The sequence below is a fragment of the Ipomoea nil genome, unplaced genomic scaffold (assembly GCF_001879475.1).
Source record: "Ipomoea nil cultivar Tokyo-kokei standard unplaced genomic scaffold, Asagao_1.1 scaffold1407, whole genome shotgun sequence".
Taxonomy (NCBI): domain Eukaryota; kingdom Viridiplantae; phylum Streptophyta; class Magnoliopsida; order Solanales; family Convolvulaceae; genus Ipomoea; species Ipomoea nil.
In genome coordinates, this window is record NW_017617835.1 from 3,132,588 (window position 1) to 3,144,721 (window position 12,134).

A 12,134-nucleotide genomic window follows, 5' to 3' on the forward strand; every position below is an offset into this window, starting at 1 on the left:
AATATGATTTATTTCATACATACTTTTGAAAAGTAATTACACGTTTCTTACGTTACCAAAAAATGAAAAAATCATAAGTTTTATTATATTTTTTTAATAAGGACATATGATAAAATTGTACTCATTTAAGATACACTTAACATTTTTTCTCCTTTTTTATTTCATGCTAGCATGACATATACGATCCCAAAAAAAAAGTATATATGATGCATGTATGTCAAAATATTTATTAATTAACCTTTTTTCTTCTAATGAAATCAAATTTTGTAACATGAATTTTACTTCTAAGGACATCCACAATGATTCGCCCATTTTCTCTCCAGATTGTGGGTTCAATTCCTCCAAATCACCTTATAAATAGTTATAATCGACTCTCATATTTTCTCTCTAATTCTTCTCCCTTATTCAATTCTCCTCATTTCATGAGTCCTACTCTTTCACACTCATCATGTATTATTTTATTCACTTCTTTATAATTAATATTTCAAAACGAGGAGATACCAAATTAATTAAAAAAATAAAAATTGGAAACAAATTTTAAATATTATATATACTAAATATTAATAAAATTAAAAGTTTTAAAAACAATTTTAATATATAAATTTAGAAAATAAAATAACAAAAAATAAATCAAGCCATTAATGGCTTGATTTCAATTAAACATTTTTTTAAATATCCAGCAAATGATGGGAGACAGGCGTGAGTAACAGTTAATCTTCCGAGAGAAAGTTGTCTCTGAAGATTAATCTTTGCTCCCCTCCAATTATTTTTTCCCTTTTCTTCTTCTCTTATCTCCATAGTTAGAGATGCTCTAATTAAGAGTACATTTATCGGTGACCTCACAATACATTGTGTGCTCATACCTAGAGTTTAGCTTTTAGGTGTAACCTTCTCTTTAGATTTTCTTTATCATTTTATTTAAAATTTTAAATTTACATTTTTGTTGGTTAAATAATCTTTAACATAGTTTTTAAATATATAAGTTTTATTTGCTAATACTTATATTCATTTGTATAAATAGTTTCGAATCAAGTCTGATTCTCTCAAAATTAAATTAGATGGATAAAAAAAAATTGCAACATGAAGTCATGAACAACATGAGAAAAAAATGTATTAATTGTTCTGAAAGGGGTGAGTGAATTGATAAACATAATTCTCATACTAGAAAATCATGTGTTTGATTTTTATCAACACTTCCTCGATCGAGCACATTGCATAAGGTCTTCCTAATACAGTTTACCTTATCTCTTATATGTGGTTTGATAGTTATTACACATGAGTAGATTTTTCCTAGTCATAAAAAAAAAAGTGTATTAATTAAATCAAACACATAAAGTAATATCAATATAGAGAATATTGGTCATGAGTTTTAATTTGTTGAGAAATTCATGAATTATTGAGTAACTAATTAATGCATGTGAAATTATGAAGTGGTATAGGTATAAATGCGATTTATAAAAAAGTCCGCAACGTTATTTGAAAGTATATCCTTGGTAAAATTCGTCTTGTGAGCATAGACTATAAGAAAATAAACTTGTTTATATTTTTTACATATAATTTGCTCAAATTAAAAAATAATAATAATAAATAATTTTCATGAAAAGTCAAACTTTAAATGTTATAGCTACAAAATTAATTATCCAATCAATTTGATTGGATTATCCCATTATATCAGGTATAGTTATATATAAATTATAAGTGGGTAATGAAATATGAGATGAGAGAATGGGGTCCACCCTAGCTGTAGGAGAAAACTTGGAAGACACTTCGACTTCAACTCCAGCTTGGTCCGTTGCATATATTATGGGCGATTAAATACAACAGCTATATTTTCTTCTGTATTTAGCTAAATTTAATTATATCAATAGGGCATTACAAAGTACACTACAGTTCAAGTAGTTTTATTATTATATAATACGAATATAATATATGTTGATGAGATATTCATCAAGTATTTTTATTATTATAATTGCAATATACTCCGTAATATATGTTGACAAGATATTCATAGTTAATCTTGTCAAACATTAGGGGTGATAACATTGAATTTTGATGAGTTTTAAGTTGACAACATAATTGGGATAAGATGTACATGTGTCAGAATAAATTATGTAAATTTTATAGTAGATCGAGACTATTGAATAGGAAAGTATGTAATTTATACTGCTGAGTAGTCAAGTATAGTATAAGCATTGTGACTTAAGTAATCTCAATCAGGAGTTTGTAATTGGAGTTGAGGCTTTGTCTTTGGTCGATAATAGTACACATGCAATGAAATTGTAATCCGTTACAAGCTTATGAAGTCTCCTATTTATATTAATGAGTGGGGAGCAACACATAAATGATTAGCTAGTAGAGTTGACATGGCAAGTCGTAATTGGATGCTTTAATCAATCGTATCACGTGGTAGTCGCTGATACTATAGCTGATTGAGTGGTAAGAATGTGATCTCTTTTACTAATTACGTTCTACCTCCTTGCCTGATTTCTTGACCTTTGTGACCAGAAAGTATGATAGTAGTATTATTAGATCAATAAAGTTATTTTATAATCCCGTCAAAAAGTTAAGTTACTATCATATTTTATATTGTATGGAGATTTTTTTTTTTTAATAAAAATCTCTCGTAAAATCTATTATGTATACTTAAAGATACTCAAATGTGTGACCAAGAGTTCTGATCACAAAACTATTGTCACTAAGACGAGACCTTGAGATTTTGACCATGTAAATAAAATAAATTAATTTTTAAGATCAATATTTCTCAATATACATTCAAGTATTTGTCTAATCTTGATCAATTTAAAATCTAACAATTTTTCAACTCCATATAAAACCTTTCACAACACATACATGATACAATCATTACCATATTAGAACAAAACAATATATACGAAGTATAATTTTTTAAAATGACGTAATTAATTAAAGTTGAGTCACATAGCCAAAAACCGTGTGGTTTAGTGATACCAAATTACTTTTCCATATAAAAGGTTGTAGATTTGAACCTTATTGCATTATAACAAATCGAGTCAGTAATACTAAAAAAATTGGAGTCACATAAAGTATGTGCAATAAAACAATATTAATGAGAATGAAGAAGGGTAATAATGCAGTGACAGTAGTACATGCATTGATTTTGTAAAGTGGTACTGTAGGTCAGGTCTCGCATATTATCATGGGACCTTGCTTGTTTTTGCTTTTATATCCCATGCTACACGCATAAATAATTGGTACATTGCCCCGAAAGGGTGTCATAGTAATTTTTATACATAAAAGTTACAAGTTTCATTTTTATCTATTTCTCTTGGTCCTCAGGTCTCACATATTAACATGGGACCTTGCTTGTTTTTGCTTTTATATCCCTTGCTACACGCATAAATAATTGGTACATTGCCCAAAAGGGCGTGATAGTAACTTTTATACGTAAAAGTTAAAAGTTTCATTTTTGTCTATTTCTAGGTCCATTGCATAAACTGTTTTAAGTGTAATTTATTTTTCATGTGTAATTTATAGACTATTACATAAAAATAAAATTTATCTCATACATACTCTTAAATAATAATTGTAAATTTCTCTCATCATCCGAAAAATAATAACAATAATTGAGACATTTCATGAAACTAGCATCATGATATATCCTCTTTTTATTAAGGCTTTATGCAAAATTTCTCCCTTTTTTTTTTCCAAAGTATTTTCCTTTTCGATCTTTTGACAAGACTTTGGTATTTCATGATTGACAACTTCCATTCACGGGGTTCTATACTTCTATTGATTCTTCACGTGATTGTGTAAAAAAAAAAAAAAAAAAAAAAAAGATAAGCTATAGCTCTTATGTTACATTTTTAGGATCAAAATTGTATTTTTTTTTTTGTTCTCAATTATTTCATTTGTTGTTTTAATTCTTAGTGTTTTTTTTTGTACTGTTATAGTATACTATACCCTTTAACCTTTTCTTTTAAAATAACAAAACCATTAAACTAAATTATGATTTTATTTAGTACATAGATATTTTATTAATTTATTATTATCTTTCTTCTTTATAATATTTCCCTATTTAAATATTTCATTTGCAAAACAAAGGCCGATATACTCGTACGGCAGTTCAGTTGGTCACAGTAGTAAAATTTAAAAAAAAAATGACAAAAAATCGAGTCTCACCAACGATCTCTGTGTAAATGTGTTCAGCTGATTTACGATGATTTAGATCTTCTCTCAAAAATATAAAGGTCATGATGTTAAAATGAATTATTAAGCGTAATTATTGCATATTTACATCGAACACATGAAACTAAATAATTGAAATTTAATGAACACATGAAACTAAATAATTGAAATTTAATGAAAGCGGTTCTCTGTCGTTACACTTGGCGAGTTGGCGTTACCTCTGTCCTGTTTGCTTTGAAATGAATGTCTCAGGATGTCCCTAGCTCATTTTCCGCATGCCTTCAAAGTCATCCCCTTCCCTTCCCTGTTACTTTGCAATCAAAGCAAATAATATTACACCCCTCACCCCTAACTGATAGTGTGTAAACTTAATTAACAAAGAAGATCAATAAATCACTCAGAGTTGAATTTATAACTTTGTAGTCACAAAACTAAGTTAATCGTCTAACCAATTTGATTGAAATTTAAAATATAAAATATTGATGTATGATGACTCGAATCCTCTTCTTTAATTATCAGTAGTTATCTTTATGATATTTCTATACTAACATGATAGGGAAGGTCGACTTGTCTGAATTTATCTTAACACTTTTAGAATCTTTAGCTTGCTCTCTTTCCGCCCAAGATCAAGACACATAATACATTAGTAACATATTATGCTAAATATTGGTAACACGAGTGCTAAGAGTACTATGTACAATTTATTATCCTTGTGTAATTATGTCATATATTTGCATATCTATACAACATCAAGTTTATGGCATTTTAAAAAGGTGAAAATGAGCTAATGAAGATAGAAAAAAGGTCTATTTTCAAATGCGTACCAAATTATTATTATAATAAATAATAATATGTCATTTTCAAATAATTAAAAACTCACAATTCTCTGTCATGAACCATCATCATCCAGGCCACGCTCCATAGCCAAAAAGCTTTTAAGGACGCCCAGGCCACGCCTGGCCTCGAACGCTAAAGCCAAAAGCCCACCATTAAACAACGTAACTCCATGGAAGCGGACGGAGACTCAGACTCCCCACCTTTTTGGACACAGTCCCCCACCTTCTTCCGCCGTCAACCACCGTCTCCGATCTTCAATCCCGTGGCGCTCATCTTGCTCATCCCCATTCTGGCATTGCTCGTCGTGTTCTTCCTGCTTCCTCCCTTTCTCTCGCACGCTTCCCTGTTGCTTAGACCCAACGCCGTGAAGAAGAGCTGGGATTCGATTAATGTGTTGCTTGTCGTTTTCGCCATTCTTTGCGGTGTTTTTGCTCGTAAGAACGACGACGTTCCGGCTGCCCGTAATGAAGATGATGTGCGAGGGGAAGGTAGGGGAAATGCTTCCGAGGTGTCGGGTTTTGAGTATTCTGATCCGAAGGTTTATAGTTCTGCGCCGATTGCGGGGCCGGAGACTGGGATTGGGATTAGCCGGTTACGGAGGAGCAGTAGCTCGTATCCGGATCTGAGGCAGGTGCCGGCGTGGGAAACTGAGGACAACCGTTTCCGGTTTTATGATGATTTTGAAGTCAATTTTTATCGATCAACGACGGCGGCGGCGGAGTATGATCGCCACCGTCCGCGGTGGAGTGAGGTGGAGAGGAAGGAGGATGAGGTTAAGGTTAAGGTTATTCCCGTGGATACGGTTAAACTTCGTTCTTCCCCGCCTGCGCCGAATCCTCCACCGCCGTCGCAGAAGAAGCTGAAAAGGAGAAGATCCTTAAACAGTGTTCCAAGGAAGGAAGTTTTGAATATGCAAAGTAATGAAACTGCGGCTGTAATTGTAGAAAACAGGCCCCCTCCTCCTCCTCCTCCACCGCCACCTCCGCCTCCGCCTCCGCCACCACCTCCACCAGCACCGCCGGCGGTGAGAGAACATGTCCCCGAGGAGGAAAAGCCGCCAAAACTTCAGCGGAAAAAGAGCGGCGCGAAGAATGAAATAGCAACGGCTATAGCTTCTTTTTACAATCAGAGAAAGAGGAAACAGAGAACAAAAACTAGAAACATTTACGAGACTGCCCCTACCTCTGAACACTCTCCGTCATTTCCACATTCACCTGTACCACCGCAAACGCCACCTCCTCCACCGCCGCCGCCGCCGCCGTCTAAGGTTTTCCACAATCTCTTTAAAAAGAGCAGCAAAAGCAAGCGTGTACACTCTGTTTCATTCAATGCACCACCACCTCCTCCTCCTCCTCCACCGCCGCCTCCGCCAAAATCAATTTTGAACAATTTGTTCAAAACAGGCGGCAAAAGTAAGCGCTTCAATCATCAATCCTCATCGAATCCTCCACCACCGCCTCCTCTCCCGCCACGTTCCTCAATTGTCAATAGTTTTCTCAAAGCCGGAAACATAAGCAGGCGATTCAAATCCCCAAGCTATGCCTCTGATCCGTCGCCGCCATCATATTATCACCAAACGCCAACTCAACCTCCGTCAACGCCGCCGCCTCGGCGGCCAGTGACAGCTAGAAAGCCACCACTGCCTACAAAAACTCCGAGCAGTTACTACGACGAGAATTTGAATAGCGGTTCACAATCCCCGTTAATTCCAGTGCCGCCTCCCCCGCTGCCGTTCGGAATGCCGGAAATGAGCTTCGTGCCGCGCGGAGATTTCGTTCGAATTCTTAACAACCACGGAGAGTCTCGGTGCAGCTCGCCGGAGCTGGAAGACGTCGACGTGATGTCATTGAAATCGGAGCAAATCGACGGCGAGGACATGATCGGGCCGTCTGTTTGCCCGAGCCCGGATGTTAACGTAAAAGCGGAGAGTTTCATTGCTAGGCTCCGAGATGAATGGCGCATGGAGAACAAGAATTCATTGCGAGCAAAAGGATATCTGGGCTGATTTCAAGGCCCAATATGAATTGATCCAATTTCCGTTCTCAGTTGGGCCGCTTCCCATTTCTGGCCCAATATGTTTAGCTTCTTCATCTTTTTTTTTTTTTGTTTTTTTTTGTTTTTTTTTGTTTTTTTGTTTTTTTTTAAACACTACCATAGTACCATATACAAGGAAAAGCACATGACTAAACTCGATATTATAGAGACAATATTAATATGATTTCAGAAGGTATGAAATAGGTTTTTAAAATGGATTATAAATAATATTCTATTGTTTAATTATATTACAAAATTGTAGAATGGATTATATTACGAGAAATTTGTGTTTTATTCATATTAATATACTGTATTTATAAAGAAATAGTTAATTCAGTCACCCTTCAAATTCTGATGCATTGTTGGGGTTTGATCCTTTTTTTTTTTTTTTTCTAATGAACAAAATTTCATATAAAACTATCTTATAAATCCTCGATCAACCTGTCAAGTATTTTATAAGTATTGTAATTTTTTATAAATATTACAATTTTTAGCTAGTAACTCTTTAATTTTTAATATTAAATTTTAATTTAAAAATATTATATTTTTCAATTCCTAAATAAATTAGGTTTTAATTTAAAAATATTACATTTTCACTTATTGTGATAGTTTTGATAATTTTACTAATACAATCCCATAATAAAAAGCATAAGTCATCTAATGTGTTTATTACATAAGAATAACATTTATTCCTTACAAGTCTTCAATTTCTCTTGGTCATTCAAAAAATACATTTATAATTTAGAAATACAAATTACAATTTTATTAATATATATTGACTAATAGACTCTACACCCTTTAATCAAAGGTGATATAGTTTTAATGGTCTTTCCTTTTCATGGACGCAAGTTGTACGAAATGTTTTTCCCAGGGAACAACGAGAATCCTGACAGCAAAAAATAGATTAATTCTCATATATCTGCCACAGTAACCTTATCTTTCATTACGAAAACGAAATCATAATCAAACCGAGCCACAAACATACCACGTACGACAGCGTTAATGGCTTTGACTGTTCAATGATTCTTGTTCAGATACTTGATCAGCACATCCATGACGGACCCAAAATCCGCCTTGACGTTCACCGGCGGGTTGGCAAACCGGCAGCCCATGCCAGGGATGTTACGGGAATGATAGTCAATCTTGGACTGCGTGAATTTGAGCCCGTGAGCAGTGCTGACCACCACCGTTCTCTCGTTGGCTCCGATCACTCCTTTTTCCCGGAGTTTCATCAGGGCTGTTAGCGCCACCCCCGTGTGGGGACAGGTGAACATGCCGGTGGAATCCGCCATGGCCATGGCGTCCATAAGCTCCTCCTCCGTCGCCTCCTCCACGATCCCGTCGGAGTTCTTGAGCGCGAATACTGCCCTCTCTATGGACACCGGGTCGCCGATTTGAATAGCGGAGGCGAACGTGGTGACCGCCTTCACCGGCGAGAACTCCGACCAGCCGGATTTGTAGTAGAGATAGAGCGGATTGGCGTTCGCCGCCTGTGCGCACACTAGACGGGGGATTCTGTCGACTAATCCCATTTCTTGGCACATTTTGAAGCCTTTGTAGAAGGCGTAGATGTTCCCCAGGTTGCCGCCGGGGACGATTACCCAGTCCGGGACCTCCCAGTTGAACTGTTGAAGGATTTCTATGGCCGCCGTCTTTTGCCCTTCCAAACGGAGACTGTTAAGGGAGTTCGCTAAGTATATCGGCATCTCCGCCGTTACTTGACGGATTAATTTCATGCAGCCGTCAAAGTCCGTGTCGATGCTGAGCACGAACGCGCCGTTGGCTATCGGCTGGACGAGCTGAGCCATTGAGATCTTGTCGGCTGGGAGGAAGACTATGGAAGGGATGTTGGCGGCGGCGCAGTAAGCCGATAGAGCCGCTGAGGTGTCGCCGGTTGACGCGCAGCCGACTCCGACTAAACCGCCCGGTTTCTTCTTCATTATCCGGTTCACCTGGCTCACCAGAACCGTCATCCCCAAATCCTTGAAACTCCCCGTGTGGCTAATCCCGCAATGCTTCACCCATAAATCGTTCATGCTGACGTATTTCTTCCCGAATCTTTCGGCCCAGAAAAGATTCGAGTTCCCTTCAAACGCGCTAACAATATCTTCGTCCGCGATTTCCGGCAAAACCCACTCCTTTTTGGACCACACACCCGACCCGTACGGCCAGGCGGTTTTCCCGACCCGCGAATCGAACAGATTCTTCCAGTACTCCCCGTCGAACTGCTTCAACGCCTCCAGGTCATGCTGCACATCCAGCAGCCCGCCGGAGCTGCAGCGGTAGACGACGTCGTCGAGGGAGTAAGACTCGGCGGCGGGGACGCCGGTGGAGATGGAGGTGAAGGGCGCGTACTTGGCGGAGAAGTTGAGAGTGGTCGGCGGCAGAGAAGAGTGGTGGTTGTTGCCGCTGACTGTTGTTGGTGAGGCGGTGGCGCATCGGATGTTCCGGTGGTGGCGGCGGAGGAGGGCGGAGGATTGGTAACTGTAACATGACGCCATGGCTGCTGCTTATATAGAAGAATTTGACGATCGGAAAAGATGAGAAACGGAGATTGTTTATTGGTTTCTCCGGCGACTCTGTAACTGAAAGAATATAAATGCCAATTAGAGGGAGAGCGGAGCTATACAATATAAAAGCTATGCGCCTATTTACCTCATGAAAAATGCTTGAGAATTTTAAAATGCTTAATTGCTTTTGCAAAAATTTAATTATTGATTAAATCGGATAAATTTCTTGATATTCGCTAAATTAATAATAAATAAATAATTTAAATATATTATATGTATACAAAATATATTATATTTTTTGAAGATCAAAATATATTATATATAAAATAAAAACTTTGATTAATTTGCCGAAAGCAATCAAAATATAGTTTTGTTTTTGAGTATCTATTCTCACTTAATATTTTCGGCCCAAAGAATCAATTATCTGTTATTGGAGTTTAGTCACGGATTAATTATTGTGTGTATTACGGTCCACACAGCAGTGTGAATCAAGGTCCAAAATATTATCCTGAATATTATAAGTAAAAATAATGTACATTATGTGTTAAAATAATATACATTATGTTTTGAAATAATGTAAATTACGTGTTAGAATAATGTACATTATGTGTTAAAATAATATACATTATGTGTTAGAATAATGAAACATCTAGAGTAATATAATGTACATTATGTTTTAAAATCATGTAGATTATGCTTTACAATAATGTACATTATAATTTATAAAAATATATATTACAGGTGGACGCGCGAAAAAATAAAATTAAGCAAAACGACGTCGTTTTTAGACCATGATCCACATAGCTGTGTGGATCACGGTCCATGCAATTACTATTGTTGATCATGTGATCACCCATTTAGAATGACAAATAATTGTGTGGCTCACTGCTCAAAACGACGTTGTTTTGATGTTAAAAAAAAAAAAGAAGAAGAGGAAATTACACTTTTGGTCCCGTGACTATTAGGGCCTTGTTAATTTCAGTACATAACTTTAAAAACTAACAATTTAGTATCTTAACTATGCAATTTTTAACACATTTGGTCCAACCGGCCAAATATCGCCGGAAAAATATAAACTCATTTTAATTATTTGAGGTAAAATAATGTATTTTATGAGTTAGAATAATTCACTTTATATGTGTTAGGATAATTAAATTTATAGGATAAGATAATGTGTTTTATGAGTAAGAATAATAAGTGTTAGAATAATGTATTTTTGATATATTGTATTTTTATTCAAAATTAATCAAATAAACATTATTGCTAAGTACCTGGTGCATACTGCAGATAGTATTTGTTCACATATATATACTTTCTCAACCAAAACACAAAGAGCTAATAACACCTCCACTGAGACTTGAACTTACAACCTTCCAAATAAAAATCCAACCCGGATACCATTAGACCACATAGTCCTGGTATATTATTTGCTCATTAATTGAGTTATAATTGACTTTTAGAAAGAAAGAAACCTCATTTTAAAAACTTAAATGGCATTAATTAAAACGGAAAACAAATGCTCCGTATCACTATCACAGTACCGTCCTTTTCTTTTCTTTTCTTTTTTTGGAATATATATATTAAAAACTATACTATTTTAGTGGAAGTGTGTGTTTGATGTGTATATGGACTAAAATAATTTTCCATTTTTATAATACCATATTAAAATATAAAGGCACATATATATGGTATATACCTAGAGAATTAATACTCACTATTTAAGGGGTACACGCGATAAACTTTCATGCATAATAATCAGTAATAGGAAATTTTATTTTTGGTTCTATAATTATCGGATTTTGTTAATTTTAATCCATAATTTTTAAAATTGTTAATTTAGTACAATGACTATGCAATTTTTGTCAATTTTGGTCACTTCAAAAATTACATAATCACGGTATTAAATTGACACTTTTAAAAGTCGGGAACTGAAATTAACAAGACACCTATATTCATAGGATCAAAATTGAAATTTCCTCTAATATGTAAATCATATATGAGAGTTAAATTACATTAGAAAGATCTAACTTATCAGAGATTTATGTTCATCTACTCAACCACTCCTTTTAATGGTAGAATTTTTTTCCCCTCAACATAAATTATAAATGATTTTTTAATTATATTACTTTTATTAGTACATGAATTAAATTGCATACAATTAAGATATAAAAAATTAGATTGTACAAAATTATACAATATAGAGACTGAAAATTTTATATAATATATAGGAAAAAGTGCGCTTTTTTAGTTCCTCTTATGTGTTTCGATGCGATTTGATTTTGAGAGATGGCGTCTACGTTTTAAGGTTTGTTTTTTTCTTTTGTTAGAAGATTCCTGAATTGTGGTATTCATATATTGATTACGGAAACACGTTTTATGTAAGATTTTATGGAGCAACGTGATGTTCCTCTTTTATTGTAATCTATGTTCTATGTCTGGATTTCTATGGATGGATGATATATTTTAATTTGATTGGTTTTGTTTAAAAATATATATATATATATATATATATATATATACAAATTGTAATATTAAATTAAAGAAGTAAAAAACGAGGAACAAACATTTGATAAACAATGGATAATGTGC

General features: G+C 34.9%; 2 protein-coding genes across 2 annotated transcripts; one reads left to right on the forward strand and one right to left on the reverse strand.

Moving 5' to 3' along the window:
* The first annotated feature begins 5,170 nt into the window (after positions 1 to 5,170).
* Positions 5,171 to 7,296, forward strand: LOC109186241 (histone-lysine N-methyltransferase 2B). The gene is made up of 2 exons (XM_019336167.1): positions 5,171 to 7,106; positions 7,159 to 7,296. The coding sequence occupies exon 1, from the start codon at positions 5,171 to 5,173 to the stop codon at positions 7,004 to 7,006; it is 1,836 nt and encodes a 611-aa protein (XP_019191712.1). The 3' UTR covers positions 7,007 to 7,106; positions 7,159 to 7,296.
* A 439-nt stretch (positions 7,297 to 7,735) lies between these two features.
* LOC109186864 (threonine synthase 1, chloroplastic-like) lies at positions 7,736 to 9,704 on the reverse strand. Its single transcript, XM_019337033.1, has 2 exons — positions 8,021 to 9,704; positions 7,736 to 7,921 (listed from the first exon to the last, which is right to left on the reverse strand). Exon 1 carries the CDS (start codon positions 9,534 to 9,536, stop codon positions 8,052 to 8,054), a length of 1,485 nt encoding a protein of 494 aa, XP_019192578.1. The 5' UTR covers positions 9,537 to 9,704; the 3' UTR covers positions 7,736 to 7,921; positions 8,021 to 8,051.
* Between the last annotated feature and the right edge of the window lie 2,430 nt (positions 9,705 to 12,134).